Source organism: Tenrec ecaudatus, chromosome 16 (assembly GCF_050624435.1).
Source record: "Tenrec ecaudatus isolate mTenEca1 chromosome 16, mTenEca1.hap1, whole genome shotgun sequence".
NCBI lineage: Eukaryota > Metazoa > Chordata > Mammalia > Afrosoricida > Tenrecidae > Tenrec > Tenrec ecaudatus.
The window spans coordinates 23,039,967-23,062,265 of NC_134545.1; the positions used below are offsets into that span (position 1 = coordinate 23,039,967).

Genomic DNA, 22,299 nt, shown 5'->3' on the forward strand with positions numbered 1-22,299 from the left:
GTCAAGTTTCTTAGAGCTGCCACTCATGACAGTGAGGCACAGGAGGGCCGGGCGGAATCACTGTACAGCAAACACAGCTGGGAGGACATCACCTCGAAGCTGCTCAGTTTTGATAGCGGCATAAAAGCTGGAGCTGCTTGCTCAAGCAAAGGAGGGGAAGGAAACTTTTTCCTCTGGACGCTGAACGAGAGAGGAGTGACCATGTTTGCCCACAGTTGACAAATGATTCTTTGTATGTTTTGTCTTGTTTTTTCCCCAACTGGCGATCACTGCCCACTGGCTACTGCGTGCCAGACGGTGTCCTGCAAGGGACGCCATGCTGTGCAAGGTGCCTCAGCCTGGACCCGAACACCCCTCTTGCAGGACACCTGGCCGTTCATAATCTCTACGGGAACTTCCTAATCATGCTGCAAAGATAGCAAGGCATAGTGAGTTATGTGTTGAGCTGCTAATCACAAGGTCAGTAGTTCAAAACCACCAGGAGCTCTGCAGGAGAAAGATGAGGCTTTCTGTTCCTGTAAAGATGTTCAGCCTTGGAGACCCACAGGGACAATTCCATTCTGTACTACAGGGTCGCAATGAGTCAGAATTGACCGGACAGCAGTGAGTTTGGTTTTGGATTTTGAAAGGTGCCGGTAAGGACAGACTTGCCTAGGCATCCATTACAATCCATGGCAGAGCCAGAACGTCAACCCAGGCTTTGGACTTCTTTTCGTTGTGGGTTTGGCAGTTTCTTTGTTCCCATAGCCCCAGCACCAGTATGGCTGTTCTGAATCTCACCTGTCGCTGGGGTTTGCGGAGGGGAAAGCCTGTTCCCCTGCATTCTGGGAGTTCCCAAAGGTCTGGCTGGTGCCTCTGTCCACGGACTGGCCTGTGCTTAGCCCCAAGCTCGTGCCATCCAAGACTGGAACGGCCGTCTGGTCCACGGATACCTATAGGAGATGTAAGAATTGATCCACATCCCCCAAAATGTGCAAGACTTGTTCACTGGAAAACCAATATGCGCTGTAAACTTTCACCCAATCATAATAAAATACTAAATAAATACAATGTTCAAATTCTTACTATTAAAAAAATTAGGATACACACATCTTTAAAGCTATTTACAAACATGGTCCTTGTTATCATTCTTCTCTCATCCTAAGTCCCGCTGGTCCTGGTGGAAGTCAAGGGACCTCAGAGGTCACACACAGCCTTGTGTGCTGCCTAATAGACTGGAGGCAACCATTCACAGTAAAGTCCCAGGACCAAAGAAATTACAGCAGTACAGACTCAAAGCACAAGCGTTACTCTGAAGAAAATCCCCCATGAAATGGCAGACTAGGCAAATATGCCCCACAGAGCCTCTGCCACAAAGAAATGAGGAACTGATGGAACAGCTGCATGGATGACAATCTAGAACATGGATCTTCAGGAAAACGGATAGGGAAGTGGATGGAATGTTGACTAGGGATATCACCTCCGTGTCTCTCACCAAAGGAGCAGAGCACGCAGTGCAGCGTCCTTACTGCCACACACAGACTGTGGCTAACACAAATGAACACACCCCCAGAAGTCCATCCAGATAACGAAGTATCCGGCGTAAAACAGGACTCAAGACAGGGAGACTCCATTTGTAATGAACACAACTGCAAAGTAAATAGAGGGAACAGTATAGTCCCAGAACTTTCAAAATGAGAGGAATATTTCAAAATAGAACAAATTGTTTTAAACTTGGGAAAAATTAATTAACAGGATGCTCTCAAAGAAAATTAATAAACTCCATCAAAATTTTAAAAAGGATAAGCACTAGAGATTTAAGAAACACTAAAATAAATAGAAAACCCGTGAACAAAATGAACTCAGAACAGAAAATCAGGTGGAATAAAGAAATCTGCAGCACCACACCACACACAACAACAAAAGGGCAGCAACAAATCGGTACCTATCAAGAATTACATTAAATGTAAATAGATTAAATGCACCAGTCAAGGAACAAAGAGCAGGAGGTTAGATTAGAGAACAGGACCCACCTGTCAGCTATCAGAAATAATAGCATCTGGGGTCCTAAAGACTTGTCTTAAAATAAGCAGCAATCTAAGTGAGTTGTCAGCTAAGCCCAAACACAAGGAGCACACCAGCCTGTGTGATCCAAGGATTGTAAATAATAAAATCCAAGACTCAAGGAGGAAAGAGCATCAGAACAGAGTCTGAGCATCCAGCTTGCACAAGGCTAGGGATGAGAGTGAAAGCCCAGTGCCCATGTGCAGGTCCCTGCGGATGAAGCCTCCGGTGAGTCCTCTCTGACCACTGACCAGGGGAGTGAATAGCCTGCGAGCTGATAAGAGTACATTGGGAAGTAGATGCAGATGTAATCAGATTAAAATTTAACACCTTTTGTTAAAGTCAAATAACTTTTGTTCTCCCCTTTGACCCATTTAAATTTTGTTCTAGTTTTTATTATTTTCTGCTTTCTTTTCAATTGAGGTTTTTCTGTTTTGTTAGTGTTGTTACTATTATTTTGTATTTGTCCTTTGTCTGTTTTTCTTTATGTGAAACAGTAACTGAATTAGTAGTTTATTGGAATTATGAAAAGAGAGGTTTGGGGGAAAATGGGGAGCTAATAACAATGAGTACAAGAAAGAAAAAATGTTCTGAATTTTATCATGGTGATGAGTGCACAATTCTTAATATATTTAAATTATTGAATTGTATGATATACAAATTATCTGTCAATACAACTGTTAAAAGTTTAAAACAGAACCCACCAAAATGCTTTCTACAAGAGACACACCTTAGATGTAAACATAAAAATACACTAACACCCAAAGAATAGAGGGCGGGGTGTGGTGGGGGTAAATCAAGCAAAAGGCAGTAAAAAAAGAGTAGAGGTAGCCATATTGGTCTATTAGACTTAAAGGCAAAATCCAACATAAGGGACAAAGAAGAATATTATAGAATGAATAATGAGGCAACTGAAGAAGACATAATCATAATAAACACCTATGCACCCAATCACGGAGCCTCAAAATACTTTAGGGCACCTCTTACAGGGCTGAAGAGAGAAATAGACAACTCTACAATAATAGCAGGAGACTTTAATATGCCACTATCAACAAAGGAGCTAACAATTAGAAAGAAAATCAACAACTAAAAAAGAGCTAAACAACACGAAAAACGAATGTGACCCTTCGACTATGAAAATGCTAAGGAGGCCACATCTGACTTCCTCTGGCTGGTGCAGGATTCTCCACAGCAGCCCAAGGCCAACTGCCACAAGCAAAGTCACTTGTGGCTCCGTTCTCCATCCTTCTTTTATGCTGCTCTGCCGCCAACCAACACTCTACTTCTCTGCTGAGTTTGCTAATCCATTGTAATGGTCACACGGAACTCAGAGACGGTACTAAGGATTAAGGTGGTTTATTGCCGAAGTTAACAGGTTACCATGGGCTAGGATCAGGAAACATTGAGTACAGTCATTGGTCCCCAGCAATACCTCTCCTCAACCAGCAGACACGCTTCTCGCCAGCACGCCGCCTCCAGGTCACGTGATCCCTTGGCCTCAGCCTCTGCAGGCCAGGAAGCCAGACCTCTGCTCTGCCTCCCAGTCTCCCAACACGGGCACTAATCTCCTGTCGTATTTCATGGTCTCCTTGCCGCGGCCTCTGGGACCACAGCCTGGTTCCTGTGCTCTGTTCTAGGGTCTCTGGGCCACAGCTTCGGGTGCCTTTGGTCTTGGCCCTCTCCAGCTTAGGCAGAGACCTTGAGTGTGCTCTACTGGTGGTGTGTCTTCCTTATGGTTCTGGGATACCTCATTCTTAAAGCCAGAGGAATAGAAAAATTGGCTACTCACTTTTATTAGTGTTTCACATGCCTATTTGCATAGTTCTACCGATCATTTGGTGTGAGTTATACATGGAGACCAAAAACCCCAACTGCCATTGAGTTGTTTCTGACTCACGGCAACCCTCTAGGACAGAGTAGACCTGCCCTGTGAATTTCCAAGGTCGTAAATCTTTATGAAAGTAAAAAGCCAAAAATAAAAGTGTTGAAAGCAAAAAATGAAAGAATGTAAAAAGTCTCATCTTTTCCCCAAGAACAGCTGGTGGGTTCAAACTATTGGGTTAGGAGCCCAAACGAGCAACCCACAACACCACTACAGGCCTCCGTAGAGACACTGTTAATAGAGTCATATCAAGCAATTCCACCACCACCCCCACATAGACATATTCAGAACACTCCTCCCAATAACAGACAAGGAAACTTATTTTCCAGGGCACATGGGACATTCTCCAGAATGGATCATGTATTAGGCCAGAAGGCAAGCTTCAATAAATTTTAAAACCAGAGAGATTACAAAGCAACTTCTCAGATCACAACACTGTTACATTTGGAATCAACAATTGGAAGGTCAAAGGGCAAAATTACATACATGGACATTGAATTACACCCTGCTCTAAAACTACCAGATAATTAAAGACACAATGAAATAAAAACATTCCTTGAAATAAATGAGAAAGAAAAACTTTGGGGCACTGCTTTTGCAGGACGATTTATAGCAATATATGTACATATCAAAAACAAGACATCTATGATAAAATAATAATTTATAAATTATCAAGGGTTCATGAAGGAGGGGGGAACAGAGAGGGAGAGGGTAAAAAAAAATGAGAAGCTGATTCCAGAAGCCCAAGAGGAAAGCGAGAGTTTTGAGAAAGATGAGGGCAATCCATGTATAAGTGTGCTTTACACAACTGATGTATGTGTGGATTGTGATAAAAATTGTATGAGCCCAATAAAATGATTAAAAAAAACAAAACAAAAAACAAGAAATCAACAACTTAATCCAACACCTCCAAAACTTAGAAAAAGAACAGCACAATAAGCCTATGACAAAACTGTAACTCTGCCCAGGTGACCGGTGGTTTTGAACTGCTAACCTTGTTACAGGGGCTCCTAAAAAACAAAACAAAAAAACAGCAGAAATAAATGAAATAGAAAACAGAAAAATTGCACAGAATCAAAAAGACAAGAAGTTGGTTCTTTGAATGGATGAACAAAATTGACAAATGACTGGTAAATCTAACAAATGAAGATGCAAATAACACAATAAGAAATGAAACGGGTGACATTACAGCAGCATCAATGGACATTAAAAAGATACTTTCATCATACTATGAAGGAGTGTACTCCAACACATTTGAAAACCTAAAAGGAATGGACAAGTATCTACCTACCTAAACTGACAGAGATTCAAGTAAGTAGAAAATCTGAGCAGACCTATAACAAAAAGAAGAAATTCATCATGTCATTAAAAAACTTCCAACAATAATGAGGAAAAGTCTGAGCCCATATGGTTTCACTGGTGAATTCTACCAAGCACTCAGAAGAGCTGATACCAAGTCTAAGAGCATAGAAAAGGACAGCAAACTCCCAAATTCATTTTATGCAGCAAGTATAATCTTGATACCCCAAACCAGGCAAAGACACCATCAGAAAATTACAGGCCAAACTTCATCATGAATATAGATGCCAAAATTCTCAACAAAATCCTAATACATCATAACCATGTAGTGTTAGTATCAGGTATGTAAGGATGGTTCAACATTCTAAAAACAAGCAATGTAAGCCACCACATAAATAAAACAAAGGAAATGAACCACATGATCCTAACAACTGATGCAAAACAGGCATTTGCCAAAATCCGAGAGCCATTCCTGATAAAAACACTCTACAAAGTAAGACTAGAAGAGAAACCCATCAATATAAGAATGGGCATATGTACAAAACCAACAGCAACATGACTCCCATTGGAGAGGAACCGGAAGCATTTCCTTTGCTAATGGGAACGAGACAGGATGCTGTTTATATTGTACTGCAAGTCTTACCCAGCGCTATCAAGCAACAACAACAACAACTAAAGGCATGCAAATTGGTTAAGAGGAAGTAAAAACACAATTTCCAGATGATATGATATACACAGAAAATTCCAAAGACTCAGCAAAAAAAACAAACAAAACCCTGCTAGAACTCATGGAAAGATTTAGTAATGTGACAAGGTACAAAAATAACACACAAAAATTTGTTTCCTCTATACTAACACGGGGAGTGCTGACAAGGAAATCAGAAAAACAAACACTTATAATAACCAGCCAAAGATGAAACAATCGGGAATAAATCCAACTAGAGAAACAAAAGACCTGTACAAAGAAGACTATAACTACAAGGAACCAAGAGAGATGGACATAAACGGAAAGATACACCATGCTTATGTTTAGGAAGATTTAATATTGTGAAAAAGTCAACAATAACCAAAATAATCGTCAGGTATAATGCAATCCTGATTCAGATTCCAGCATCATTCACTAAAGAGATGGCAAAACTAATCACCAACTCTATATGGAAATGAAAAGGCTCCTGGATACATAAGCAAAGCAATACAAAGGAAGAATCTGCTAAATTCAAAAGCAACTGATCTTTGATAATGGGTCAAAACACATTAAACGAGGAAGGGATACTCTCTTTCAATACATGGTGCTGGAAAAATTGAATTTACATCTGCCGAAGAATTAAACAGGACCTGTATCTCGCTATATATACAAAAACAAACAAATGGATCAAAGGCCTACATGTAAGCTCAAGGACTATAAAGACCATTTATAAAAAATAGGGACAAATTTAGAGGCCCCATCAACCTTGCTTGACGCACTTGCTGATGAAGATCAAGAAATGTAGCCTTCAGTAAGGATTACAACACAAAGCCAAAATCCTACCAACTGGACCAATAGGGAACATAAATGCAAAAAAGATTGAAGTTGTCAAAGATTTCTTCTTGCTTGGATCCACAATCAATGATGATGGAAGCAGAGGTCAAGAGATCAAACAATACACTGTATTGGGTCTTGCTGCATCAGACTTCTTTAGAGTGTTGAAAGTAAGGAGGTTTCTTTGCTGACTAAGGTGCGCCTGACCCAAGCTAAGGGATTTTCAGTCATCTCATGTGTGTGAAAGTTGGACATCGAATAAGGACGGCAGAAGAAGAATCAATGCATTTGAATTGTGGTGCTGGAAAAGAATATTCAAAGTATCATAGACTCCCCAAAGAACCAACAAATCTGTCTCAGAAGATGGATAGCCAAAAAGCTCCTTAGAAGCAAGGATGGCAACATTTCATCTCACATATTTGTAATCAGGAGAGAATGGTGTTCAAAAAAGGATATCATGATTGGTAAAGTGGAAGAAGAAGAGGAAGACCTTTGACAAGATGGACTGACACAGTGACTGCAACAATGGGCTCAAGTATAACCATTGCGAGGCGGGTGGAAGACCAGGCAGTATGTCATTCTGTTAAACACAGGGTCAATATGCGTCTAAACCTAACAGCAGCAGCAGCAGCAGCAACACATAACATAAATACACTACCAAGCATAATGAAAAACACACACTGCAGAAGACAAAGTAGATGACTAAGCCCTTCTAAAAATTAGACACTGTGTGGATCAAAAGATTTCACCAAAGGAGACTGGGGTAAAAAATCTGGCAATGGCATACTGGTTAAGAGACTAATTTTAACATTGATACTAAGCTTCAACAGCCAACAAGAAAAAACAGTCCAATTATAAAGCGGGCAGAGGATGTGAACTGACAGTTGACCAAAGAAGAAATATAGGCATCCAACAAACATATGAGGAAACATTTGCAATTATTAGCCACTTGGGAGAAGCAAATCAAAATAACAATCATCCACTGCCTTATCCCAGCATTAACAGCAAAGTTAAAAAACAACAAAGCAAAACCAGAAGACAACCAACGCTGGTGAAGGTGTGGAGATACTGGACCCCTCCTCTACTGCTGGTGGGCTGAATAAAATGGTGCGACCACATTAAGGATCCTTCACAACACCGGCCTAACCCGCATTCCACCGCCACTCACTCACGTATCCAGGCAGATCCTCTGTGTCCTGCTGCCCAGAATTCTACATCCACCCGCTGAACACCTGTTTGTCTTGGGTCATTTCAAATGTGGCTTCTGTCGCTCTCAGCTCCATCCACATCGAGCGGATCCTCTCGAGTTGGAACCGCAATGACTTCTGGGTATTTGCTGGGTTTGCCTCAAGGAAAGGCTCCTTGCCTGTATGTGTCCTGAGGGAGGACTATGACCTGCAGCATCTAAGTTTCTGTTGTTTCAAGTAGGCTAACAGAAAATATTTTTTTTTAAGAAAGAAAATATTTAAAGAGATTATTAAGCCTTTCCTGAGTACTAATGGAAAAGTACAAGTATGGAGTTTTTGGTACCTTCAGTATGAATTCTTATAATTTTAGGCGTTTTGTTAGAAAATGTAAAAATCATCCTTCAAATAAGGTTTCTCAACTTTAGCACTACTGACGTTTGAGGTTGGATAATACATATATATTTTTTAATCATCTATCTTGTGCATTAGAGGAAGTTAAGCAGGATTCCATGTCTCTACCCACCACATGTCAGTAACTTCTCCCACAAGGTGTGGCAAATAAACATGCCTCCAGGTATAGCCAAATGTTTCCTGAGGGGACCATGCACCCTAGTTCTGAAAGAATAATTTTGCCTTGAAGCAAGAGGTTCACTTAATTGCTCAAAGGCACCCTAATTTCACGGGGCAATCCAGCAAGGGGCAGTTTATAATTACCAGTCACCACATGCCCCTAACCAGCAAAGCTTTGGAATAGATGCAGTGCTGTGCAAACTAAATTATAAAACACGAACTAAGACGAGACCCAGAACTACTGCATACGAGTGGGGCCAAGCCCCTATAGGAGGGCTGTCATCTACTGTACCCCGAAAATTGCTCCCTCAGTATAATCTAAGGGGCTGTTGACAGACCTTTCAATGAATCTTGGTTTTATTTGGGCATGAGTAAAGTTACAGAAACCAGAAGACCTGGTGTAGCGGTTGTGCGCCGGGTCATCTGGTTGAGCTGCTAACGTCAAGGCCGGCATTCAAAACTACCAGCCACTCTTCAGGAGAAAGAAGGGGCTTTCTACTCCTATAGTTACACGCTTAGAGGAACAAACAACAGAATTGTAGGTAAACGGATACAAGGATGGTGTATGGAGATTGTGTATATATATATATATATATAAAATAAAGGTTTCCGGGGGGGGGGGGTAGGGGAGGGGAGGCTGAGGATAAAAGGGAGCTAATATCAAAGAGTTCAACAAGAAAATATTTTGAAACTGATGGTGGCAGAAATTATATAATTTATGCTTCATCTAATTGAATTATGGATTGTTATAATATATGTAAGTGCTCCCAATAAAAAGATTTTTTAAAAATGTTTCAGTCTTAGAAATTCAAAGGAACCGTTCTATCTTGTCCTGTAGGATGGCCACGAGTCAGACTAGACTAGATGGCAGTGAGTTTTGGGTTTTTCTTTGGTTAAGGAGCTACCTTTCTTATCAAGAGTTGGCAAACATCGTCTGTGAAGGGTCAGAGGGTATTATTTGATGTGGTCTCTGTTGCAATTGCTCATCTCTGCCACTGTGGCATGAAGCAGCTCTGAGCAACACAAATGGGTGTGGCTGTGTTCCAATAAAACTCTATTTACAAAAACAGACGGCGGGCCCAATGTGGTCCATAATTTCCTAATGCCTGTTTCAGTAGGCTGCATGGAAAGGCATTTAATTCAGGTTCTCATACCAGGAGGAGCTGGTGGTGTAACGGTTGTGCATCAGGCTGCTGAATACAAGACCAGTAATTCGAGACCACCAGTCACTCAGCAAAAGAAAGATGAACTTACTACTCTTGTAAAGAGTCATTGTCTCAGAAGCGCATGGAGCAATTCCACCCCGTCTTAGAGGGTCCCTGTGAGTCGGCACTGACTCCACGGCAAGGGGTCTGGTGTTGGCTTTTCCATACCAGGAAGAGTTACTTATGCTGAACGACTTGCTCTTTTTATCTTATGACTCCTCTGAATTATGTTTTCTTACGTTTCACTGTGTTTCATATAGAACATTTGCAACATTGAAGACCACCGAGTTCACGTGCAATCGGTGAAATGGATTCATCATCAAGTTGTCCAACCACAAGCACTATCCATTTCCAAATGATCCCACCTCCACCAAGAGTAGCTTGGTGACCCTGCGCACGGACTCCCAGTTTTCTTCTTCGCTCCCATCCTTGGTCATCGCTAATACAGAAACTTTGTTCTTGAAAAATTTGCCTGTTCTTGATATGTCATAGAAGCAGGCTCACATACTATTTGTCCTTTGGGGACTGACATGAAATAGCATAATGTTTTCAAGATTGATCCACCTTGGAGCATGTAATGTATTAGGACTGCCATTTCATAAGGGCTCAGCTAGAAATGATCACTTGCATAGAATCTTCAGGTTTAACAAGGAACCTTTAAAATGGCATCTGAAAAATAATAGACAAGCAGAACTTCTGCAGCTGGCTGCCAGGTTGTGGCATAACCCCCTTCTTTGATGTGTATTTCCACCAGAATCACACTGAACCTTGACACACATGTGTCACACTTCTTTGGCTACCTAGTTAAGAGCTAAATTTAGCACAAAACTTTACTGAAATTGCCCATTTAGCCACAGTTTTATCCTGGGGATTACATTATGTCCACATGCACTTGACGTAGCCTTTTGGAATAAGACCAGAGGTAACAAGGAAAAGCCGGTTGGGTGGACAAATGACAAAGGACCAGGCACAAAGAGGTGCTTGTCTAAGATGCATTGCATCTTAGGGACCTCGTACCAAATCCTCCTTACAGAAGGATTCCAATTACAGACACTCCCCAAATCGTGACTTAGTTCCATCCCTACCTCTGTCTTTAAGTTGAATTTGCACCTAAGTCAAACCAGTTAAGTACAGCTCATATTATCAGTGCCTCTGAGGCTTGTCTTAGTATATACTATGAAGCATACCTGTCTATGCATTTAAAAAATGAAAGAAACACAGATACGCTGAAACATCTTTACTATAATATGTCAGTAGCTAAAATAGTGCTTTGATGTCTATCACAAAGTACTGCCAGTTTGTTATTACAAACCACTGCATGCACCCCCAAATTTTAATATAAACAGGTTTTATGGCAGTTGATTTGTAACTATGAGTTGTAATGTAAATGCAGGGACTACCTAGAATAGATATCAACAATCTTCCTTCCAGAAAGAGCGGCTTAACCTCTCTCTCCCCACACTTCTTGAGAATGGGCTAAAGTTGGTGACTTGGTCCCAAAGAGGGAGGGCAAAGGAAAAAAAAGAGTAACTTAGCACGTAAACAACCTGGCAAACACGTGAGCAGCCCATCAGTGTTGCTTGGTGGGTCTCAAGCTTTCACTGATAAGTGACAAGAAGGGCCTATCACCTGAGTCTAACCATGAGAAAAGCATCAGATAAATCCAGGTTCTGGGACATTCTGAAGGACATGTGACCTATAATCCTCAAGACTCCACGCCGTTAAAAAAAACAAAGACAGAGAAACAGCCACAAGGAGACTGGAGAGATCTAACAACTAAATCCCAGAACAAAAAGAGGGCATTGGCAGTAAGTAAATAAAAGCAGCAGCTAAAGTTGAACTTATTTTTAAAACTGCCAAACAGTTCAGCAGCAGCAACCCTGCCGCCCCCACCCCCCACACCTAAAGAAGAAGAGGAGCAGGAGGAGGGGGGGAGAAGGAGGAGGAGGCAGCACTACCTGGAATTAGTCCCAATCAATAGGGACCTCCACGAGTGCCCTACTCAAGCTGCCTGCTAGAGCCTGCACCCTCTCAGGTTAGAGGATAACCAGACGGCAGGAACAGCCTTATCTGCTCGCCCAGCGCTCAGGCACATTTCTGGTAGAAAGAAACAAACTGCTCTGTCTTAAAGGGAGACACTATTCGCTGTCCCTGGTTTCCAGTCTGCTGGCTCCCTCGGGGCTGTTAGATACATTCTAAAGGGACCCACGACAGATCCCATGTGACTTCTACAAAGGAGAGCTTGGGAATGACTCTCAGACCCACAGCCAGGATGTTTCCCAAACTTTAGGGGTTATAGGGTCCTAAATCAACATTCTCTTTCTCTGATCCCCCTTACCAGTTTAGAATGGGGGGCGGGGGTTGAAGATGAAAGGAAGGGAAGCCCCTGGTGATAAAAAGGCAAGGTCCTTAATTGATTTTCCCTACCGAGAATGTCAGATCCTATCAAGTTATTGAGAATCAAGGTGTCCTGTTCATTTATTCAAGGAGCCCTGGTGGTACAGTGGCTATGCGTTGGGCTGCTAACCACAAGGTCAGCAGTTGGAAAGCACCAGCTGCCCTGTGGGAGAAAGAGGAGGCTTTCCATTCCCGTGCAGTTACAGCCTCGGAAACCCACAGGGCCAGTTCTACCCTGTCCTATCGGGTCACTCTACATCAGAATCGCCTCCATGGCAGTGAGTTTGGTTTGTGTTTTTCATCCATTCATGAATGCATGGTTGTAAGGTAATCAATTGTATGAGCTCAACTCTGGAACTAGTGTGATCTGCAGAACAGGCGTACAAAACCTCTTGTGCTCAGGGAGCCTACTGTTAAATAGGTAATGTTTGGAAGGCAGTTTTCTCATTCCTGTATCTCCCACAGCATGTGACACAGTCCTGCATACAACAGGTGCTCAGCATTTGGCACCTCAATTAGATGCATGTTCTCCCTAGCTACAGCCTTCTTCCTCACACAGCCATTCTAACTCCTCATTCTGAATGCTAGCTTATCTTCAATGTCCTGTCACTCCACGGAAGATGAAACTACTGATAAGATAAAACAAGTAGATCATGAAATACAGTAAAGAGAAAGGGTAGAAATGTGTGGAATGACAGTATCTCGATGATATCTAGAATTGCACTAACCGATAAGGTAGGTCTATTTAAATTGTACATTAATTCGGGGGGGGCGGGGGAAGGCAACAGTTTCTTCAGTTGTACCAGCCGCATTGCAAATACTAAATAACCAGGCTGGTGCCTATCCTATGGGGGCAGTACAGATACAGAATATTTCCACCCTTAAAGAAAGCTCTGCTGGACAGTCCTGATCCCAAGCAAGCCAACATCAAACACCAAACTCAATGCCATCGAGTCAATACAGACTCATGGCGAGACCCTATAGGACAGGGGAGAACTGCCCCTGTGACTTCCGACACTGTTACTGTTCAGGGGAGTAGAAAACCCAGTCTTTCTCCCACGCAGCTGCTAGGTACAATCAGAAGGAACAGAACGGACAGAGGTGCCATGGAAGAGAGAAATCTGTAGCCTACAGAGGTCTGAGAAAAGGCCTGGTCACCAGAACTCAAGAGAGGCTGGAAACGGACAAATGAGACTGATCATGTGGAATCCTTCGGGCCATCCTAAGAATTGTGGACTTTATGCTCAGAGGGAGAAGGCCGGGGAAAGGCTTACTCCAAAGTGGCATAATCTGCTTTCCATTTCAAAGGCCACCCTGAGGGAAAGCAGACAAGAGGCCAGGACGGGAGCAGGGGAGCACAGAGAAGGTGGCAGTGGCGTCCGGGTGAACAACAGTTGCCTGGGGCATACAAAGATGGTGGTGGTTAACAGAAGCGATGGAGAGAAGGACACAAGTCTAGAGACCCTTGCCAGGAAAATCCCACAAGATTTGCTGGGCTCTGAATTGTTGAGAACCAATCTTCGCAGTGAGAGCAGCTGGGAAGGGGTAGAGGGGGGAATAAAGGCAGGAAGACACACCAACATGGGATCAGGCCTTTAGGGGGCCACGCGCCTTGACCATCAGTGTCTGGTTAGGCTCCAAATTGAGCCCAAAAAGACACCGAGAGACTAGTTTATAAGGACAATTCCATTATCAAGTGTTTCTCACACTCTCCAAACTCTTACGAAATTCTGTAATGATAAAAATCCATTTCTGGAGAGCTGTACTCTGGTTATTAGACACAGTCATTGTCAGAATGGTGGATTGGTGGCACAAAGGGCCCTTTTCAAGAGTCTGTGCAGCCTCTCACCTGAAACTCTCTGTGCATCTATGTCTGCTTCAATTGCACAAGAACTTCCTTCCCTTAGTAGAATCACAGGGTCAGGCCGGCTAGCACCCTTGGCCAACAAGAAGCCCTCCTGGGCAGGAGCTGAGAAGAGGAGCAATAGCACAAGCCGGCCAGAGCTAAAGCACTGACTGCTTTCCCAAGTGCAGCAGGCTCATCGCAGAGCATCACAGCTAGATGAGGCAGGGGAGGTCACTTGGCCCACCTAAATTAGGCACACTCTGAGAGATGAAGTCACAGATCCAATCAACTCATTCATTTGTATGAGCCCCCACTGGGCCCCCTCACTTCCTCACAAACTTCGCCTTGTTCCCCCTCACCCACGTAGATTCATGGATAAAGAACTCACTCACTGTAAATGCGACCATGACAGATGCTTCAGCACATTCCACTCTCCCTGCAACTATGAAAAGAATAACATTATGAACCCCATTTTACGGATGAGCAGCCTGGGGCTCAGAGAGCTCAGCTGGAGAAAGGGCCATCCCAGTGTGGTGTGGCTGACGTTCACCCCGAGGTGACCTGACATCAGCGCCTACATGCTCCCCCTTCTCTCAGGAAGCTTCAGATACATTCTTCAAATAGTCCAGTCCTAGAATTAGGCCGCACAGAAAAGGCAGCTAGAAGAGCAGCAGGCACTAACACAGATGGCAGAAAGCCGGCACTACATCTTGGGTTCCGGGATTGCATCCATTTCAATCGGCATGCCATCACATTCTGGAGCCTGGCTTTTGCGAATGCCTTGGGTGAAACGGGGTTTATTTGTTCAATACCATTGCTTCTTGATCACATGTTGCGCTATTAGTGAAGCCAGGGCGGTTCCGACTCATGAAGCCCTGCCCGCTCCCGTGCCGTCCTCACCCGTTCTCTGTCTGAGCCCCGCCAGGGCAGCCCTGTGACAATCCGTCTTGTCGAAGGTCTTCCTCTTTCTCACTGCCTTCTCCTTTACCAAGCACGGTATCCTCCAGGGACTGGTCTCTCCCAAAAAAGGCAAAGTCTCACCATCCTTTCCCCTAAGGAGCATCTGGCTGTGCTCCTTCCAGGTAGATTTGTTGGCTCTTTGGGCATGGTACTTTTTCCACGACACTTTCAATATTCTTCGCCAGCACTATAATTCAAGTATTATAACGAAATGTACAAAGACTTGGCATTGAAAAACCAAAGCAGAATAACATGCTCAGCATATCTTAAACTCAAAGAACTGAAGAAAAAAATTCAAGCTTTGAGTTGCAATAGTGAAAGATACTGTGGGCAAAATACTGATTGATATAGGAAGTTTCCAAAGAAGATGGAAAGAATACACAGATTCACTGTACCCAAAACAACTAGTTGACATTCTTCCTGCTCAAGTGAAAGCATATGAGCAAAACCCAATGATGCTGAAGGAAGAAGGTCAGGTGCACTGAAAGCATTAGGCCCAAATAGGACACCGGGAATTGATGGAATACCAAGTGAAATATTCCAACAAGATGATGAATCACTTACTCATCTATGTCAGGAAATTTGGAAGACAGCCACTGGGCCAACTGATTGGAAGAGATCCATATTTGCACCTATTCCAAAGAGAGGAAACCCAACAATGCCCAAATTATAGAACAGTATCATTGATATTATATGCAAGTAAACTTTTGCTGAAGAGCATCTAAGAACGGTTGCAGCAATATATAGACAGGGAGCTGCCAGAGGTTCCGGATGGATTTAGAAGAGGATGTGGAACACGGGGTATCATCGCTGATGTCAGATGGAACTTGGCTGAAAGTCGAGAATACAAAAAGATGTGTACTTGTATTTTATTGACTATGCTAAGGTATATTTGACTGTGTGGACCATAACAAACTATAGTCGTGAGAAAAATGGGAATTCCAGAACAGTACATTATGATCCTATGGAACCTGTATATGGATCAGGAGGCAGTTTTACAAGCAGAACAAGGGCATACTACATGGTGTATGTCAAGATGTGTATCAGGGTCACAGCCTCTCACCATCTGGATCACATGTCACCTCCTAAAGCGGCTGAATATCAACCAATCTTTCTGGCGCAGTGATTTTCAGTATTCCTTCCACCTTCTTTAGCTATGTCCTCCAGTCCTTAATATGTCTCCATCGTTCATTCCCAGTCACTGCCATCAGGTTGACGCTAACCCATAGTGGCTCGCCAGGATAGTGAACTGCCCTTGTGAGTTTTGGGGGTTGTAAATCTTTATACAAGTACAAGGCCTCGTAGGAAACCAGTGGAGATGTCTGAGGGGCTGGCCCCAATCCCAACTACGTGGACACCTGCGCCTCCCCCCCAGAAGAATTTATTTCAGAGGACAACATTGAATCTGCAGATCCAGCAGAGAGACATGTCAAATCAGAGCACATGGGAGCAAATGAAGGGGGAGGAAGAGAGAGCGGAGCACATCCTGGTCCACTAAGCCTCAAGGATGGTTATCTCGGTTAGAGCAGCCAAACCACAGACAAGACCACATGGCCGGCCCCACTATGAGACACAACATCCCTCACTGACTCATAGCCCTATGGGGGACAACACTGGAGACACAGTGTGGGAATTGCATCTGATCTGATCCCACCACACCGAGACAAAACACTAAGGGCATGGAACAGAACAGCAAGAGGAACAGAGCAACGAAGTCCCCAGGGAATACCAAAAAAGACTTCAGGGCCAGGGCTTGGTGCCCCACTGACTCAACCAGAAAACACTCCTAAAGGCCAACAATCAGACCTTGAACTAACTACAAGCTTTTCTTTTGTGTTGTTGTTGGGTTGTTTATATCATTGTCTTGTTGTTTCGTTCATCGCTTTCTTTTGCTCTGTCTTGTTTTTGGCATGTTATTATCTCCGCAGGTCTGTCTACTGAAACCCAAATGAAGGCTGAACATGATAGTGGGACAAGAGGAAAGTTAAAGGAAATAGTGGTACATGAGGAAAGTTAAAGGAGCTAGGAGGTAAAAGGCATTTATAGAGGTCTAAATAAACTCCTGTACACATGTAAATATATTTATATATGAGAATGAGGAAATAGATCTATGTGCATATATGTATATGTTTAGTATTAAGCTAGCAGATGTACATTGGGTCTCCACTCAAGCACTCCCTCAATGCAATGATACTTTGTTCTAGTAAACTGGCATTCAATGATGCTTACCTTCCCATACGATTGCTGAAGACAAATGGGTGCATAAGCAAATGTGGTGAAGAAAGCTGATGGTGCCTGGCTATCAAAAGATATAGCTTCTGGGGTCTTAAAGGCTTGAAGATAAACAAGCGGCCATCTAGCTCAGAAGCAACAAAGCCCACATGGAAGAAGCACACCAGCCTGTGTGATCACAAGTTGTTGAAGAGATCAGTTATCAGGCAACAAAGAACAAAATATCATATCATTGTGAATGAGTGGGAGTGAGGAGTGGGAGTGAGGAGTGGAGACCCAAAGCCCATTTTTAGGCAATTGGATATCCCCTTAACGAGCCAGTCAAGGTGCAATGTAGCAATGATGAAACATACAACTTTCCTCTAGTTCCTATATGCTTCCCTCCCCCCCATTATCATGATTCCAATTCTACCTTACAAATGTGGTTAGATCAGAGGATGGACACTGGTACAGATAGGAACTGGAAACACAGGGAATCCAGGGTGGACGATTCCCTTCAGGACCAGTGGTGGGAGTGGTGATACCGGGAGGGTGGAGCAAGGGTGGGTTGGAAAGGGGGAACTGATTACAAGGATCTACATGTAACCTACTCCCTGGGGGACAGACAACAGAAAAGTGGGTGAAGGGAGACGTCAGACAGGGCAAGATATGACAAAATAATAATTTATAAATTATCAAGGGTTCATGAGGGAGGGGGAGCAGGGAGGGATGGGGAAAAATGAGCTGTTGCCAGGGGCTTAAGTGGAGAGCAAATGTTTTGAGAATGATGAGGGCAATGAATGTACAAATGTGCTTCACACAACTGATGTATATATGGATTGTAATAAAAGCTGTATGAGCCCCTAATAAGATGATTTTTTATAATGTCCTTTTCTTTTCTTCATCTGTGATATTCTTGATGTCATCCCACAACTCATTCTGGTCTTGGCATTAGTGTTCAATGCATCAAATGTAGTCTTCAGATGGTCTCTAAATTCACGTGGAATATACTCAAGGTTGTGTTTTGGCTCTTGTGGGTTGGTTTTAATTTTCTTTAGCTTCTAGCTGAACTTGCATCTGAGCAAGTTCCACAGTCAGTCAGCTCCTAGCCTTGATTTGGCTTCTCTATCATCCATTCATACAGATGTAGTCAACTTGGTTCTTGCATATTCCATTTGGTGTACCTGTAGAGTCACTGCTTATATTGTTGAAAAAAGCTATTTCCAACACAGAAATTCTTGGCCTTGAAAAATGTTACCATGCGATCTCCAGCTTCATTTCTATTACCAAGCCCATTTTTCCAACTACTGATTCTTGGTCTTTGTTTCCAACTTTCGCATTCCAATCAGTAATTATGCATGCCTCTTGATTGCATGTTTGATCAATTTCAGATAGAAAAATGTAAGATTCTTCAATTTCATCATCACTGGCTTTCGTGGTTGCTGCATAACTGGTCTTACTTGCAGGCCCAGAGATATCCTGTACATCAAGATAGATCTTGAAATATTCTTCATGATGATGAGTGTGATGCCATTCCTCTTGAATCTGTTGTTCCCATCACAGTAAGCCATATGGCTGCTTAATTCAGAATGGCCTATACCAGCCCAGTTTTGTTCACTAATGTCTAGGAGATCAATCTTTATGCATACTATTTCACTTTTGATCACTTCCAATTTTCCTAGATTCCTACTTTGTACATTGTGATTATTAATGAAGGTCTATAAGCTTTGCCCCATCCATGTCATATGATTAGTTCTAGTCTAAAGAAGCAGCTCTTCCCCAGTCACAATTTGAGTGCCTTCCAACCTGAGGAGCTCATCTTCTGGCACTGTAGGTTCCAGTGGCTAATCCCTCAGTAGGGAACCACTTATTCTTTCTTTCTTCCTAGTGTGTCCTTGGTCTGAAAGCTCCACTGACACCTGTTCATGATTCCTGGCATCTGAAATACTGGTGACATTGCTTCCAGCTTGACAGTAACACACAAGCCATCCCAGTATACAAATGTATAGATAACTCAGTAGTTAGGTTAACCTACTATTTAGAATTGGATGATACAAGAGGGATTTATTTTGTTTAGGTTTTCTTCTTTTGTAAATTTTTGGCTAAAAGACGATTTCATGGGTTATTTTTGGTTTAAAGTTAAAGATTATCTCAAGTCAAAGGTTTGGAGATTCATCTAATCTCTTTTGCTCCAGAAGGTATAGATTACATTAGAATTTGATATTCCATTCTGCAATTTCCCCTTTTTGACTAGGATTCTCCCAAAGTCTCAGATCAAAACATTCAGTAATAGTAGAGGAAAAAGAGTGGCTTGGAACAGGGTGATGAACAGAGGCTCTAATCAACACTGTGAAGTCTCCTGGTGAAGTCAGACAAGACGGTATCAGCACGGTGAGAATCAGCACGGTGAGTTTTAAGAGCCTACTAAGGCCAACATCTGGGGCCCAGCAAAGTCGAGGTTAATTATCAGCAGCCTTCAACCTCTGATCGAGAGGAGGAAATTAGTGCCAGAAACCAGAAGGCACTTGTTCTGCAGAGGGATGCAGCGTGCAAACGGAGCCCTGTCTCCATCCTGTACCTTCAGTGTGCCCAAAAGACAGACTGGAGCAGCGGTTATTCTTCAGTACTCTCTCTACCCACATATTTCTAACCACCAAACGACACAGATGGTCACATACACCCTAGAAAAAGCAAGCGGAGGCACTGCGTTGACAGAGAGAGAGAGATGCGCACACACACACACACACACACACACACACACACACAGAGGAATTAGGAAGTGTGGCATCAAAATGTCCTCAGAACTAGAAAAAAGAAGAAAAAGTAGTTATCTTTCTTTGTCCTTTCATTTCTGCCTGTTAGAGCCAACCAATCCCTACTGTTGTTACAATAAAATGTACACCAAGATTCTTTGAGTGGAGGGAGAATGTTCAGTGATCCGTGCGGTTCCTCTTCTATCCTCCTTCCTCATTCCCCTTTTCTTTTCTCTCATTATCATGACTGGGAACTTCCCCTAAGACAAGCTGTTGTTCTGAAACAATGGACCAGTCTCTCCTGAGGAACCCAGACTGCAGGCCACAAGCAAGCCTAGCCTGTGAATGACTCACAGCATCAAGGCAAGCACCTCCACCTGAAAAGAATTGCTTGCTTCCCTAAATGTAGAGTAGATTAGGAGAGATTTCTTTCTACTCTTATAGCTCTTATGATTATCCTCCATGTCCCATATAAACAGAAAGCAGCTACTGAAGGAAAGACTTGATCCCATAAAGAGTTATGTGTATGAAATCTCTCAGGAGGGAAATGAGGCAGGGAAAGGAAGCGAAGGTGAAGATTTGAACAGAGCAAGAGCAGAGCCCGTGACATCTCTGGACTACATTTCCCAGAAGTCCTTGCTACCCTGATGGACATTCCTGAGAAGCTCACGAGTGCAGGAAACTTTTTAAAAGCTTGATGTGAATGCAGCAGACAAGAAATACCAAGGTCGGCCATGCTGGCTGGTAGAGTTTTCTCCCTCCTAGGAGCTTCTACATAAAATTCTCTTGTAATGCCCTAAGTCTTCCAAAAGTAAATCTTCCTAAGAGAAGAACTGAATTCTCGTAACATCCTCCCGCACGGTTGCTATAGAGTGAGAAGGTGGATGGAGGTCACGGTGCATTAGGTGTCCCTATGTAACTTTAGCTACCAGAGCTAGACAGTGATCACTCCATCAAATTCCTTCCCACTGACCCACCACGCTCGCCCGCCAGACTCTCCTTTGCCTTCTCCACTCTCCTGCTCGCCCTCGCCCATCGCGGGCACAATTCAGCAGTTTGTGGGAAGATGGCGCCTGGTGGACAGCAAAGGCTTTGATGAATTCGTGAAGGACCTGGGAGTGGGAACGGCTCTTCGAAAAACGGGTGCGATGGCCAAGCCTGACTGTGCCATCACTTGTGTTGGCAAAGCCCTCACCGTGAAAACCACGCAGTGTTCTTATAACCTGGGAGAAAAGCCTGAAGAAACCACAGCTGACGGCAGAAAACCTCACTGTCTGCAACTTCAGATGGTGCTTTGGTCCAACCCCAGGAGTGGGATGGGCAGGAGAGCACAGTAACAAGAACACTGGGAAATGGAAAATTCGTGGTGGAATGCGTTATGAACAATGTCACCCGTACGCGAACCTATGAAAAAGTAGAATGAAATTTCTATCTTCACTTGGACAAGAATTAGCTGTGAGAATGAGCTAAGGCAGTTCAATGAGCAAATCTCCGTACTGCTTTGTTGTTGTTATATTCCATTACTTCTATCACACACATTTTACATGCAACTATTTCAAAGTGTTGATTTGATTAGGAGCATCCCTTTGATGAATAAATGGATGTGTTTGTGCTAAAAAAAAATACCTTTCCACTGACAAACTCTGGGATCCAAAGGGTGGATGCTGAGCTCCCCATAAACTATGTAAGTTTTTAAAGCAAGAAGAATTGGAAAGTTGCTTCCAAAGAGAAAAGAGGCCTTCATTCAAACACCATCTCTCTCAGGGTTACAATCCCTATTTCCGTGAAATTCCAGAAGCCTCTTCTAGCATTCATTTCAAACTAAGAATTGTCCTCGTTGCTGGTTCAGGAGTGGTCTTCCTTATTAATCTTGAGGTGCCTGCAGAAGTGGAGGCATTTAAAAAGTAGGGAAAGCAACATGGAAAAACTTGAACACATCATATTGAGTGAAATAGGTAACAAAAGGACAAAACTGTTTGATCTCACAGGAAAGAAGCAAATATATAGAAACCAGAACATTGGACAGTGTAAGACATGACAAAATAATAATAATTTATAAATCATCAAGGGTTTGTGAGGGAGTGGGGGAGAGGAAGGAGGGGGAATGAGGAGCTGATACCAAGGGCTCAAGTAGAAAGAAAATGCTTTGGGAATGATGATGGCAACAAATGTACAAATGTGCTTGACACAATGGATGGATTTTGGTAAGAGTTGTACGAGCCCCCAATAAAATGATTTAAAAAGAAACAAAGCAAGAAAGCAGAGCTCATTAGTGGTTATGAGAGGAAAGGGGAAGGAGGCTGAGGTCATGTTAGCAGGGATAGAACAACTGGGACCTTGAAGAGTGTAATCAGTGTCATTCATTGTACATGTAGAAACTGTTTTCTAAAAAACTCAGTAATGCGAATTGGGTACCATCCAGTTCTG

General features: G+C 43.0%; 1 protein-coding gene and 1 pseudogene across 6 annotated transcripts in view; one reads left to right on the plus strand and one right to left on the minus strand.

Annotated features, from left to right (window-relative positions):
• DEPDC5 (DEP domain containing 5, GATOR1 subcomplex subunit) overlaps positions 1-22,299 on the minus strand; it is a 157,465-nt gene that overhangs the window by 20,706 nt on the left and 114,460 nt on the right. For all 6 annotated transcript variants that reach the window (XM_075533338.1, XM_075533337.1, XM_075533336.1 and 3 more), the window contains one exon: positions 781-932. In XM_075533338.1, coding sequence (XP_075389453.1) covers positions 781-932 — 152 coding nt within the window. The remainder of the gene's footprint in view (positions 1-780; positions 933-22,299) is intronic.
• LOC142429510 (fatty acid-binding protein 5 pseudogene) lies at positions 20,607-21,295 on the plus strand (annotated as a pseudogene).